General features: G+C 37.4%; 1 protein-coding gene across 1 annotated transcript in view; it reads right to left on the bottom strand.

The window, feature by feature from the left end:
* The window catches only part of Grd (GABA-gated ion channel), a 142157-nt gene that overhangs the window by 28459 nt on the left and 99783 nt on the right, over positions 1-13915 (bottom strand). Inside the window, exons 3-5 of the mRNA XM_017904770.1 lie at positions 6794-6941; positions 1892-2084; positions 835-1055 (exon numbers count right to left, since the gene is read on the bottom strand). Coding sequence (XP_017760259.1) covers positions 835-1055; positions 1892-2084; positions 6794-6900 — 521 coding nt within the window. The 5' untranslated portion in view covers positions 6901-6941. The remainder of the gene's footprint in view (positions 1-834; positions 1056-1891; positions 2085-6793; positions 6942-13915) is intronic.

The following is a 13915-nucleotide window of genomic DNA, read 5'->3' on the forward strand; positions in this document are numbered from 1 at the left end:
TTATTTATCTTATTTATTTTATTTATTTTTATCAATTCAATCTTATTTATCTTTAATCTATCATGATTTTAATTTAAACCTATCTTTTGCTATATTTTTAACTATACCTTACTTTTTAAGTAATTATGATTATATTATAATTTATATTTATTATAACTTATTAATATTGTAATTAATTAATTTATACTTATTTATAATTTGTACTTATATTATACTTAATTTATATTTATGTTTGACCTAGTTTTAATTTAATTAATTTTAATGATTATTTAATCCCTTTTTTTCTTGTAAAAGGATAAGGAGATGTAACTTTCAGTTTCTGCAATTAAAATGCGCAATTTTTGTTTCCTCTAAGCAGAGTACCTTCTTCCTCGGTTGTTTCGATAAAGGAAAACTACGTTTTGAGAGCATCTAAAGATAAAACACTTCCATACGAAGGTTCCGAATTAAAAATTTCAGTTTCTAAGCATGAAGGGTAAAGAAAGCCCTGACCTTGGGCTTTCTGCCTCGAGAAACTTGAATTCTGCATCTCCTTAAGCAAAAAAATTCCTGCTCTACCTGCCGGCAAGAAAATTTTAATCTCGGCATCCCAGCATTCGGACGAATCAATTCGAAGTCCCCGAGACAAAACAATTTGTCATCGCGTTCGAAATCTTTGACAATTGCTTTATAAATTTAAGAAATTCGTCCTAAAATTTGAGAAACTCGAGGTTTCGTGCTTAAACGTGCGCTTTGAAGACTAGAAGAAGAATCATGGGTGACAAATCTCGTGAATTATTGTAAAAATTACGAACAATGATTATATATATATTTATATAAAATATAATTACTCACCTCGAACTGTATAAAACTCGGCCGTCTTGATAAAGTCTGACGAACTTATTGGGACTGGTTATCGTGTGTAAATAACTATGCTTCCCATTGTAAAAGTATGTATCCGGCTTCCAGATTCTTGCCAGCATCGATATACTGAGCGCCAGAGTTTCTTTGCCACTTTGAAAAGCCAAACGTCGATCCACCCAAGACTGCCGGAAGTAGCAGTCCATTGAATAAGTCTGTACAGAAATTTTGTCTTTGTAGCTGTTATCAATTTTTATTCGATGGAACCTTTTAATTTTTAAAGAATTCCTTTCTTTTATAACGTATCAAGATAACAATATATGATCAAACTATTGAAGCAGAAGAAAATTATAATCAAAAGAAGCTTCTAATTTCTAAATAAAAATAAAGAAAGATTCTTTCTTTTACTTTTTATTGATATAATATCCTAAAACAATAATATACTCTTAAGCTACTACAGTAGAAAAGATGTGCATTCTACAGAAACTTCTAATTTGTAAAAGAAAATAAAGAAAAGGATTTTCCTTTTACTTTCTATTAATATGATACCCTGAAATAATAATGTATTCTATTTCCCTTATTGACATTTTCGATTAATATCGAAATTAAATTTAATTGTATAATAATTAAATAAATACTATTTAATATAAATAATAATTAAATTAAAATGTAATTTTTTTGCATAAACAAGAGAGGAAAATCCTATTGGATTGCTATAGCCATTTCAATCCCTAATTTCTAACGAGATAGAAGCAGAGGATATTTCCCTATTATTTTTTATTATAATATTCTACAATAACAATAAGCAGTATTATCTATCCCATGGATGTACAGATACGACTATCACGTTGTCTGACAAGTCTATCAACAAGGCATATTTTTTCGATAACTAGAACTGGGATGCATTTATAGTCAGATGATGTAACAAGTGAAATCGAATTTGCAGCATGTTGGACAGCGATAAATGAGATCTCGAGCAATTGTAGGGCTATCTATCAAGTAGCAGAGTGGTGTCGTTGTTGAGGGAAACAAAAGGAAAGGAGATACCAACCATATCGACTTCGGAAATCGGACCCATGCTGCGCACCATGATGTCGACCTCAACCGTGGCCGGTGGACCACCGAAGTCTGGTCTGACGCTGTTGTCGTAACCGCGAAGCAGATTGTCCAGCAGCTCGCTGATGTTGCTGTGATTGTTGCTCTGTGTCCTCTGTCTCGTGGACGTTTTCGCCCCTGTAGCCGCCCTGAAACATTTTTTAAACGTTCCATCTATTACTGCCAAACGTACTGATAAGAGAGTCGAGGATACTCCAGGTTAAATATCTAGTTCTCCTGTCATAATTTTCTCGTCAAAGATACGAAGATCCAAATTTCGAAGATTTAAGAATTCGATGATCTAAATAATAGATATTCAAAGATCTGGAGGTCTATATATTCAAAGGTTTAAATGTCCAGCAGCAAAGCATCTGAGGACCCAAAAATTCTAAGATCTAGAGTCAAAGAATCCCAAGATTTAAAGATTCGAATATTCAAAACTAAAGACTCAAATATTCAAAGATCAGGATCAAAAGATCTGAGAATTGAAAAATTCAGAGATTCAGGATCTGAAAAGAGATTCCATAGTTCAAGAACTGAAAGGTTTAGGATCAAAGGATCCGATGACTAGAGATCCATAAGTCGAAGATCAAAAATTCGAAGGCTAAAAATTTAGAAGTTCGAGATTAGAGGATTCGAAGATTCAAGCAGTCCAGGATCGAAGGATCAGAGGATACGCAAATTCAAAGTCTCGACGATTCAAAGACTACGAGATCTTAAAGTCCAAACTCTGCTCGATTCCCAACACTCTGGACCACTTTCAGTCGCCTTTCTTCTCGTCACAATTACCCTAATAAAGTCATCGCTCGCCGCATCTCGCGAGTAACAAATCCGCGAGTCGTTAATTGACATCCCTCGACGTTGCTAATTGCGCAAGGAGCCTTAATTATTCCGTCAATTTTAGCGTATACAGCGGTAGAAGCCTGTTACTGATCGAGCTCGCTGCAAACTACGATGCAACTAGTTGGAATATCGCGGTTCCGACCCTCGAGTAGACTATGTCGTACATCTTCGATCCATTTGCACGCTGCTCTGCAATGGTGTGCACGTCTCTGTGAACGCATCGATATGCGAGACAAGCCTCGAGAACCACGTGTCGTGCCGTTTTGGTTTCCGTATCCTGCACACCTGAAGGTATCGAGGACGTTTGCTCGCACCAGTGTTCTCTACTATCGCAAACCAAAGTTACCGTGTGCCACAGCTATTGCGGAAGGGATTCTAGGGGTGGCTAGGGTGGTGCAAGGGATGAATAGGGAGAAGTGGACAACACAGCCTGAACGATATTCGTAAATTTCTATGGACATTCTACGACCAGGTTGGAAGATGTTTGCGACCGTTTATTAACGTTCATACGCGTGATGACTAACGTAAATAATGACACAGACTTCGTCGTTTGTGGTTAGAAACATTTTTGGTCGATGATCGAATGACAGGATATTTGTAAATTTCTATAAATATTTTATGGCTAGGTTGGAAGACGTTTGCGACCGTTCATTAACGTTCATTAGTACAATGACTAACATAAATAACGACATAACGATCAAATGACACGTTAAATAGTATAATTCATTTAAAAAGGCCACTTTTAGGGAGTCTGCGAGTCATTTAATGTATAATTGGCTCAACGAAACTAGACAGCAAAGAAAAACGAATGCATGGATAAGACATGATCAGATTGACAGTCTATCTTGTTCTATTACTCGAATTTTTCATAAACGTCTGTTTTTTTTTTCTATTCTTTCTTTTTTATTTTATTATAAAATATTTTATTATTTTAGCAAAACCAATTCCAAGTTCTGGTCTATAAGCTGCGACCTGAGGTTCCGTGGCCCGCATGTTTGACAGCACCGAACAATACTAGTCTATGATATACTAATCTTTGACTATCAATGACCCGTTTCTTCCAATCTTCCAAACTATTCAAAAGCCTGTATGCACAGTTATTTTTTCCACCGTGATCCCGCAGACAAATCCTCCGATTCGTCCCATGAACCAAAACGCTTCTCTGTCAAGCCCATTTTGATCAGCGAACCAACATTTCCCGGCACAACCCTTTTCCCTTTAACTCGGCATATTTGTTCTCGTCTCTATGGCGAAATTACTTTCTCGCATACTCGTACAAAGCACGTACTCTCATTCGTCTCCTTAAAAAAGGAACGCGGGAACATTCTAAATGCAAGAAGAATCCGAAGAATCGTAAACAATCCTCAACCCTCCAATTCCAAATATTTTCCGTCCGGTGCAAGGTCCAGGCAAAGCCAAATAAACTCCATGATTCCAACTCGAATCGGACTCTCTCATCCTGTCGAAAAGAAAAACCAGAAAACATGGAAGTTTTTGCTACCCGTCGCTCTTTCGCCCCCTTTCACCCTCGTGTTCGATGCGGTTTCGTTTATGTTTCGCGACACAAGCAGCACGTGTGTACACGCGCCACAGTGGCAGTGTACATACTCGGGGAGGGTTGGAAATTGGGCCGAGGGAATTTCGGACCGGGGTGGAACGAAAATTGCGGCCGGATCGTTTTTAAACCGAAATAAAGCGGCATTTTAATGTCTGTCCGTTCTTTTAGGTCACGATGAAAACGACTGCTCGATCGGACGCGTTGCTGCTACCAGGCTGTTGCTGCCTAGTCTATTTTCCACTATCGCCTATACAGCGGTCGCTTTTGTTTGCTGACATCGTGCCTTTCGATCCTCCGATTCTTCCCCCGTGCTCCTTCCGACCAAATGGAGATACATCAGGCCGGCACTCGCGACAATATGAAGTAGCAGAGACACACGCCGAGAAAGGATAAGCTCGTGCAGGGATTTACATATTGAAATTATTAAAGTACGGCTGACCTGTTTGCGAGACAAATAGCGATTCGAATGCCGGCTTCTACGGGATATTCCTCCTTTCACATGGCTGATTAACTTTTTCCTCGACCTCTTTCTAGTCTTCTATGTAAATACCAAGCTACCCTTTGTGCGAACCGCAGACCTTCTTGGATTTATACGAGATCGATGAATATTTCCTTCCACCACCGGTTCGAGTCAGTCGCAATGACTTTTCTTATGAGATTTTCCCGTTTTTGAGTTCTTGGGAATTATTTTTCGGCAGCAAGTCGATTGGAAGTTTCGAGATCTTTGGACTTTTCAGGTTCAGCGAGGACACAGTTTTATTTACGTAAGCAACGAGCAATTGGCTGAAGTTTGAAGTTAATGGAAAATTCGTCTTCGAAATACTCTGTCGAACTAAAAATTCGCGGTGAATTATCGAAGAGAGATGTGTGCATGGGAATAAAGGGACAGAGTTTTCCTTGAGATTCTAAGGGATTTCCGGGAAATTTTTACTGCAACTTAAGACCTCTGTGGACTTTGAACAACTTGGAGTAAAGCCTTTCTTTCTTCGAAACTCGCACCTTTTAAGATTTGAATCAAACTCTGTCGAATAAATTAATTCGGAGACCAAGAAAAATTCAATTTTATTCTAGTATAAATTATAATCAGAGCAGAATATTAGAATGCGTAGCAACGAAGATCGGTTCTCAAGTTTGACAGACTATAGAGATGAGATCGGTATTGGTATTTCGATGATATAACACCGGTATCGAAATTCTGTATAAGTCTCTGCCGATAGGTAAACGAATCGATATCGGTAGGAGAAACGATTCTATCCGTTTCTTCACGCCACTTTAGGAAGCGAGTGTATCGAGCGAGTGTTTTCGACGTTTTGGAAATTCTTAATTAAATTGTCCGCACGGTGGTACGGAGAAATGAACAATTATGAGAAGAACGGCAAGGAAGGAGGGTTATTCAGCGACCGGTTCGAATTGGGTTAATTATCTGACAAGAGGGTTCAAATCAAACAGGGTTCCAGCGATCTGCATTACGACGCCCGTCCCACTCCGAATATTCCACCGTTGCATTTACGGTTTCTCGTCGAACGGACGCTGGAGAATGCATCTCGAGCTCGGTTTGCCCCATCCTGTAAGATCAATCGTATAACTTAATCAGCTCGAGTGTATTCGTTATCAGGTGAGTGACACGCAATTTTCATTGTCCTAGATATTTCTATAGTTCCACGTCTATAATTTTGTAATGGTTCAGAAACGTGACCCGAGGTTAGGTTTGTTATGTAATGCCATTGATTTTGTTATAATTGCCAGTGGGATGAAACGATCTTTACAAGAGCCTTCTTATCGTTGAAATCCATTCGATTTTTAGGATAGTTTAAAATTCATAACAAAGTTTATGGAGAAACTGTGAACGCTATTTTCCTTCGTAGAAAATGAAGAATGTATTCAAATTTATTATGAAGTGTAATATTATCCTTTTTTTTTTTTTATTCGTGATGAAGAATAGTTTGTAAATACGTTGAAAAAGTTGGAAAGATAATATCATACATATTCGAGATGAAATAATTAATTTTCATTCGATTCGATTCGGAAAAGAAAAGCACGAGAGCTTGTTTCTTAATTAATCAAGTATCGTTCATTGAACATGTAGGCACGATAATGCAAAAGTAGAGGGATTACAAGGAGACGTAAAGAGTACTATGATCATATCACTCTTGACGTTGTTACCTGACCCTCATCGAGTATCCCTTTGACGACGAGGTGAACGCACATTTCTGCATAAGCTGCTATGGATGCCTTGCAATATCATTTTCGATTATTGGAATGCAGCTCAGACATCGGATATTCGCGTCTAAATGTGAAAATACCTGCTATTCTAGTACGACACGAGCATCCAATTTTAGAACCGATTTAATTAAAATTAATTTGATATTGATGGACGATAACAAATGGACGTGGTTTCTAAGAAAAATTAAGGTAGCTAGTTCTAACTTAACATCTCCTGAAAATGAGTTGACTTACAAGAAAGATGCATAGGAAGTGATCAAGTTGGCGAGGGCCAGTAGGACTCGCTGCTTCATGGTGTCTCGGGACTGATCCTCCCTCACGACGTGTCCTGATTCGTTCATCAATTCGCTTGTAACGCTCAGCGTTTAGACACCTTTTATCCCTGAAATAAAAATTTTATTAATGTTATGGAAAAATGGTATACATCCTATCAAAAATGTCCCTCAACTTTATACGTCCAATTTGTGGTTTAAGAATAAAGAGAAATCTAAATTTACCAAATTTTTAGAAGAACAAGTAGATCCACTATAAATACCAATTATTCTTACTGCATTACCATATTATCATAACCCCAAATTTTTGTGATATAAGATCCACCGTTCTAATTATTTCTCCTGTAGTGCCATATTATTATAGTACCAAATTTTTATACTAGAAAATCCACCATACTAAATATTTTTTCCACAATGCCATATCATCCTATTACCAAATTTTTGTAGTACAAGATCCACCATTCTAATTATTTTTCCTGCAGTACCATATTATTACATTACCAAATCTTTATAGTAGAAAATCCACCATACTAAATATTCTTACCCTAACCTAACTTAACCAGATTTTTGCAGTAGTACATCCACTGTTCCAATTATTCTTCCCCGTATTACTATATTACCCTATTGCCAAATTCTTATGATACAGTATCCACTGTGCTAATTATTATTTCCGTATTACCATATTACCATGTTACTATGCCAGGAAATTTTTGTAAAAAAGATTCATCGTACCAAATATTCCTCCTATATGATCCGTATTACAAAGGAAATAATTGACTAATACCAAACGAACGAACAAGTGACACAATTTTTATCAATATCCGTGTAATTGACAAAATATGAACACTTATATACTTATATTCTTTGAAGGAGCCTCGGTACAGAAGTACTCGTATTTGAAAGGGACCATTTTCGCTAGCGGACAGTTGGATCGAATCCGTTTCGAGTGTCCAAGCGATCCATTCGGACGATTATTCGGGGTAGGACATCGATGGTGAAACTGCGTCGAGTGCGTCGTCAATGGCGACTCGCAACTGCGAGCGAAAATAAAATTCAAAATTATTCCGGTTTAATTGCACGGCAAATGCCGCGAGCGATGAACGACGAAAGAGGGATAGGAAAAAAGAGGAAAATCCATGAGGGGAGTTCGTTAACGGTTTGACTGATATTTTGATGACAGAAGAACCTCTCAGGGGAGGGACAGAGAGATAAATGCTCGAAAAAAATTGAATTATACACTTCAAAATCATTTTTTCCTCTCGTCGATGTGCTCTCGACTCGTTCTTTTCGTTCTCTTCTTTTTTCCCCAGTTACCTTTGACAAGTCAAAAATAATACACGTAAACACTGTCGATATTATACCTTTGAGACGAGGAAGAGATCACGAAGACCATGGAAAAAGAATATTAGAGATCTCGCGTGTAATCTGCTAAAAGCATTTTGGCAGAAGTATTTAATAACAAGCAGATTCTTTTCGGGTGCTGATTTTAGCGAAATGTTTAGGTCACATATTAGATGTTCATCTCTCTAGATATCGTTTTTATTATTCTTGAACGAACTTTCAGATTCTCGATAGAAATCATGGCTCTGACACTACAATAGCTGAGCACGATCGAACAACTTTATCTAGGACACACGAAGAGCTTCAAAATATTTCGAGTATCTGGATGACTCGTGAAAAAGGAGTCTGCCACGTGTCCTAAAAATTTCATAAAACTCGACATGCCAAAATTGTAGACGGTTACAATAGTGTTTGCTATTCTAGGTCATGATTACTCATCGTCAAACCACAACATAGATGATCAAATAGTCCACCGAATGATCGGTTATAATAGATGAAACATGAAAGGAACTGAATAAGAGAAGAGATAAATACTCAGAAAGACAAACTATACGTATGTCATATGCAAAATCACTAATCCAAAAGAGAGGGCTTTAAATCGAAAATAAAAGATTGACCATTTCACCCATAACAGGTCTAATATTAATTAACCTAAAATTCTCATTTCCTTACTTACATTACAAAAGAAAAGAAAAAAAGAAAATGATATTAAAAGGATTATTATATAAATAAATTTATATTTTCAATTTTAAGATGGTGCCAATACCAAAAGTGTCCTAGAGTTCTTGAAAGTTGAATAAAAATTCTCAAAGTGCAAGGTTAACCCTTTGCACTCGACGATTTTTTGGCTAGAGAAGAGTAGAAAATCAAAGATTCTCTATTAAAAAACTGACGATACTTTTTTGAGCAAATAAGAATTTTATAATAATAAATTTAGAATTTTATAACAATAAAGAATTTTATAATAATAAAATTGTAGAATTATTTGATTTCGATACCTTGCACACTGTTACATTACATTAAATTTGATATATTAAATAATATCGATCTTCCAAATTTTATGAAATGGTGACTGAGGGTCACCTCTCGAGTGCAAAGGGTTAATAACTCCTCTCTTCGTATAATACTTGAGAAAACTGTCACGATTCTCCATACACCCCAATACATCTCCAAACGACCTAACCCAAAACGATTTATCCAAGGTTCTTAAATTGTCGGATCTTCTTCGGACCCCTTCGACCCAATGAAGAAAATTCATCGTCGAGTTGCACGGGACAATGATCCCGTATCACCAACGAGAACGTGCATTCACGACCTAGGGAGAACGCTTCAATTACGCGGCCGATCGGCGATAGTTAATACTATTCTGTAACGATGGTGCAACGGACGTGCGGGTAGAGCCAATTGACAGCCGCAGAAAGGAATCGAATTAGCGAATTAATTCGTCCGCTCCTCCTTTGTGGTCCAGCTGGACATCGTTTCCGCGCTGCAACTTGCTCGATCGGGGAACGCGAAACGGTCTTTCGCGCTCGCAAGCGAGCAGGCCGCAATTCCAGCAAACAAGCCCCGACCTGGTAAACACGTCCTGCCAGGGGTACACACCCCAACGCGAAAGCAACGGGGAGCAAGGTACTTCCGAGGGCGCGTTTAACTTGCAATTTAGTTCACCACGGGGTGTCGATAATCAGGTCGCTTTGCATTCGAAGAGGACCCTCGATCCTGCACGTTTTGCCAAATTTTTGGCCACTCTTCCGGGATTATATATCGTCACTAGGTCGTTCTTGCTTGACGACGCTTAGGGATGATTCTTCGAGGAGATTGTATTTGACTTCGAATAGTAAGTGGACTGTGTCATCTTGATATTGTGTGTTTTCATATGTCGCGTGCTACTAGGTCTAGCATTTATATAGACCCTTTGGGAAAACGAATTAAATTATTGCTCCATACTTCAAGTATTTAGTGTATATGATGGTCAAGATGTCATCGTGCTTTACCTGGGGCACGGGGTCAGCAATATGGTACTTCTTGATGAGTAATAATATCGCGGGAATGGTATTTCAAGAATTAATAATCGTGTTATTTCACTTGCGAGACGATGTTCTCGGTGTTACTCATCAAGAGGACGATTAATAACTTGATGAGATGTATTGGAAGAACCTGTCCACGGAATTGGTGGAAGAATATATGTTCATTTAACGATGACACAGAACTGAACTGATTGATTTGGACCACACAGGTCACAATCGTCTTCAGAAAAATTGGAAACAAAAGACATACTATGATAAAAACAAAATGGAGAGGAAGGGATCATCCCCACATCGCTAGGATGCGGAGTTTATTCTTAGCATGTACTTTTACTAAATAATAATAAATAAATAATACTAAACCTGGTCAATTAACGATATGATTGATCGAAAGATCGGTGAATGAAGAAATGACTCTTAATAAGAGGGAATTTTGAATAATTAGATATGTATATATTAGAAGAAATTGATAAGAATTAAATAAAAGAATTTAAATATTCTCATTTAGATTAAAGTAGGTTTAAAATAATGATAGTGTTGGGATAATAGTATTGATCAGATAGTAAGCCAGGAGAAATTTATCAAGTCTCGAATTTTAATTTATCCTTTTTGAGAAAGAGAAAGAGAAAGAGGATTGGTTCTACTAATATTTGAGGATGGAAAATGGAGGTTGATTAGTTGGTTGAATGCTAGAATAATCCCCTGGAAAAATGGTGGAAATGGAAAATATGATGGAGCACAAGTGCTCAGGATAAGCATCAAGGAAGGGAAGAACCTGGATTTTGAGTAAGCCAGTTGTAACTGAGGAGTGTTATGCTTCATTATACTGGAAATTAGAACGAGAATTTCACGAGCGAGTTTAATTTTATTTTTCATCATTAATTCACTGTTCATGAGAGACGCGAATCGTTGTCATTGGTTTTTAAACTCCTGCTGACAGAGTACTCTAATTGCATCATCTACGTCTCTATCACTAAAAGAAATACTAAAAATCATTTTTAAAAGGGTACGGATGTTAACCACATCAGAATAAAAATCTTACCTAATAACACATCTCATAATACACCATCAGCAATGTGTCAATCTATCAGAGGATTATTATCAAATATTCTTTAAAAATATTCAGAGATTCGACGAATACAAAGTATTTCAGTAATCAAAGGGAACATAAGGAATTTGATAACCAAATAATTTCGTTTCGTGACGAGGATGGTGTTATTTGTAAAATAGCATAATAAAAGGAACAATCCTCGAAGATGCTATATTCATAGTAAATCTCTCAGAGACTTAGCGAATATTATCTAAAAACTCCGAAAGTTTCGAGGGATACGAGGGATTTCGGTAACCAGAGGAGGTGTGAAGGATGTAATAATCAGAAAATTCCATCTCACGGCGAGGATGGTGCCATTTGTGGGATACGTGGGATTTTTGAAGAATGCCTGCCGTTGTAAAACGGAAATACGACGAGGGATCGTTGGTTGTAGAAAAGGGAACTAGGGTACGGAAAGGTAGGGTAATCGATGGGGTTTGGAGTTTTTGGAGCCGTAGAACGCGTATGGGATGATATCAGTGATGGTTTATGTGCAACAGTGCCCACTTAACTGTCGGGGCTTGCGTTCGCATCGCGATAGTTATCGAGGGAGGTAGAAATTGCAGGTTGTTAGCTCTCTCGAGACCCCTTGCTTCTTCGGTATATACCACAGAGACGAGAGTGAGAAACGTTGGGAAAGAAGGGTTCGAGCAACTGTTTTACGACGTATAGCACCAGCTTGCACGTGTACCAGAGTATTTGAGATTTTACATCTTACGACGTGTCTGTTCTATCACATACGAAAGTTTTCAGAAATTTTTCCAACGAAACATAGTTTCTTTTATTTTATAAAGTTACGATATTATTCTATTATTTTATATCTTTCGTATTACCCTGGTAAATAGATGTGTAATCATTTTTCGTCAATTACTCTCTATCTTTGACATTTATAATTATTTAAGTATATTATAATAAAAATGATAGTAATCCGATTAAGCAGATTTTATGGAGACTTTACATTTTACTTTCTATGTCTGTTTGATTACGATCCAAAGTCAAAATGTAACTATAATTTGCAAAAAGTTTATAAATTATTACACTGATTGTTTATAACAAATTAATATTGTTATTAACAAATTGCTCGCAACGTATATTTATAATAAAAGTGAAAAAAGTAATAAATTATTGACTATTAAAGCGAAAAAATAATAAATAAGAGAATCGGTAAAGTTTGAAAATTTGTGATCGGGGTGGGGGGCACGGACGATCAGCGGCTATATAAGGAGCGACGCGACGCGGCAAAAGTCATTTGTCAGTTCAACTTCGGAAGTGTAACATTAAATTTTTCGTGCGCGGAGGGGTGGGGGTCGCAAGTGAGGTTGGGGTTGGCCACCCCACCCTCACCCCACCCCATTAAACAATTTAATAATAATTTTTCTTTTCAGGGCTAATATTTTTTTTTCTTTTCAGACTTTAATTATTTTTCTCTTTTCAGATTTAATTTTTATTTGGAAATTCGAATATTTTCTATAATATTCGAATGTTTTGTTGTTAGTTTTTTTATCTCTCGTCGTTGGGATGTTTATATCTCATCGTTGGGTAATTCATGTCTCATCGTTGGATTGTTAATAATTTTTATTTTCAGGTCTAATTTATTTTCTTTCAGGTTTTAATTTCTTTTCCCTCTCAGATCATAATTATTCTTCTCTTTCCATATTTAATTTTTCGTTTCAATTCATCTTCATTCCAACATTCGAATATTTCGTATAATATTCGAATGTTTCGTCGTTGGTTTGTTTCTGTCTCATCGGTGGCTTGCTCCTTCCACTTGGTTAACCTTCATGGTTTCCATTCGTTCGTTTTCTTTCCTCGTACTAATCCGTTTCCTTTCAGGTGTATATTAACAATAATATATTCTGTTTTAGCTTTTAGGTTTCTCAAGATTCCCAAGTTTACTCAAGGCTTCATTTGGGACACATCAATGGACGACGCGAGATGCGTAAGTTAGATCTAAGTAGACCTAAGTAGTTCTAAGATAGATCCTTAGGCTAAGTTTCATGTGCGCGCTATCCGTACAAAGGTAAACTATCTAACTTAGAGCGAATATATACATTTCGTATTCTTCCTTATCCCTGTCGTTTACTAAATAGAACATAAGTGTTCTCGCGATAATCGCTATTGTTCTTAAGTACCGACTAGCCTGCGCGACGTACTCTCGTGTACTTGATAACTCCATGTTTCATAAGTCATCCAAACGACTCGTTCCGACACTCACCCTCGCCACTGCCACCCTTGTCATGCATCGGTTACCAAGTTTACTCAAGGCTTCATTTGGGACACATCAATGGACGACGCGAGATGCGTAAGTTAGATCTAAGTAGACCTAAGTAGTTCTAAGATAGATCCTTAGGCTAAGTTTCATGTGCGCGCTATCCGTACAAAGGTAAACTATCTAACTTGGAGCGAATATATACATTTCGTATTCTTCCTTATCCCTGTCGTTTATTAAATAGAACATAAGTGTTCTCGCGATAGTCGCGAAAACGATCGCCCTCGTTCGCGAGTAAGACATGGCAGGGTCTGTGGTAGCTGGGTGGGCTAGGTTCGATCGGGAGGGTGCCGAGACATGAAGTTGTCTTGTACACGAGAGTACGTCTCGTAGGCTAGTCGGTCTTTCGAATAATCGCGA

This window comes from Eufriesea mexicana, unplaced genomic scaffold, assembly GCF_001483705.2.
Source record: "Eufriesea mexicana isolate 0111107269 unplaced genomic scaffold, ASM148370v2 scaffold3255, whole genome shotgun sequence".
NCBI lineage: Eukaryota > Metazoa > Arthropoda > Insecta > Hymenoptera > Apidae > Eufriesea > Eufriesea mexicana.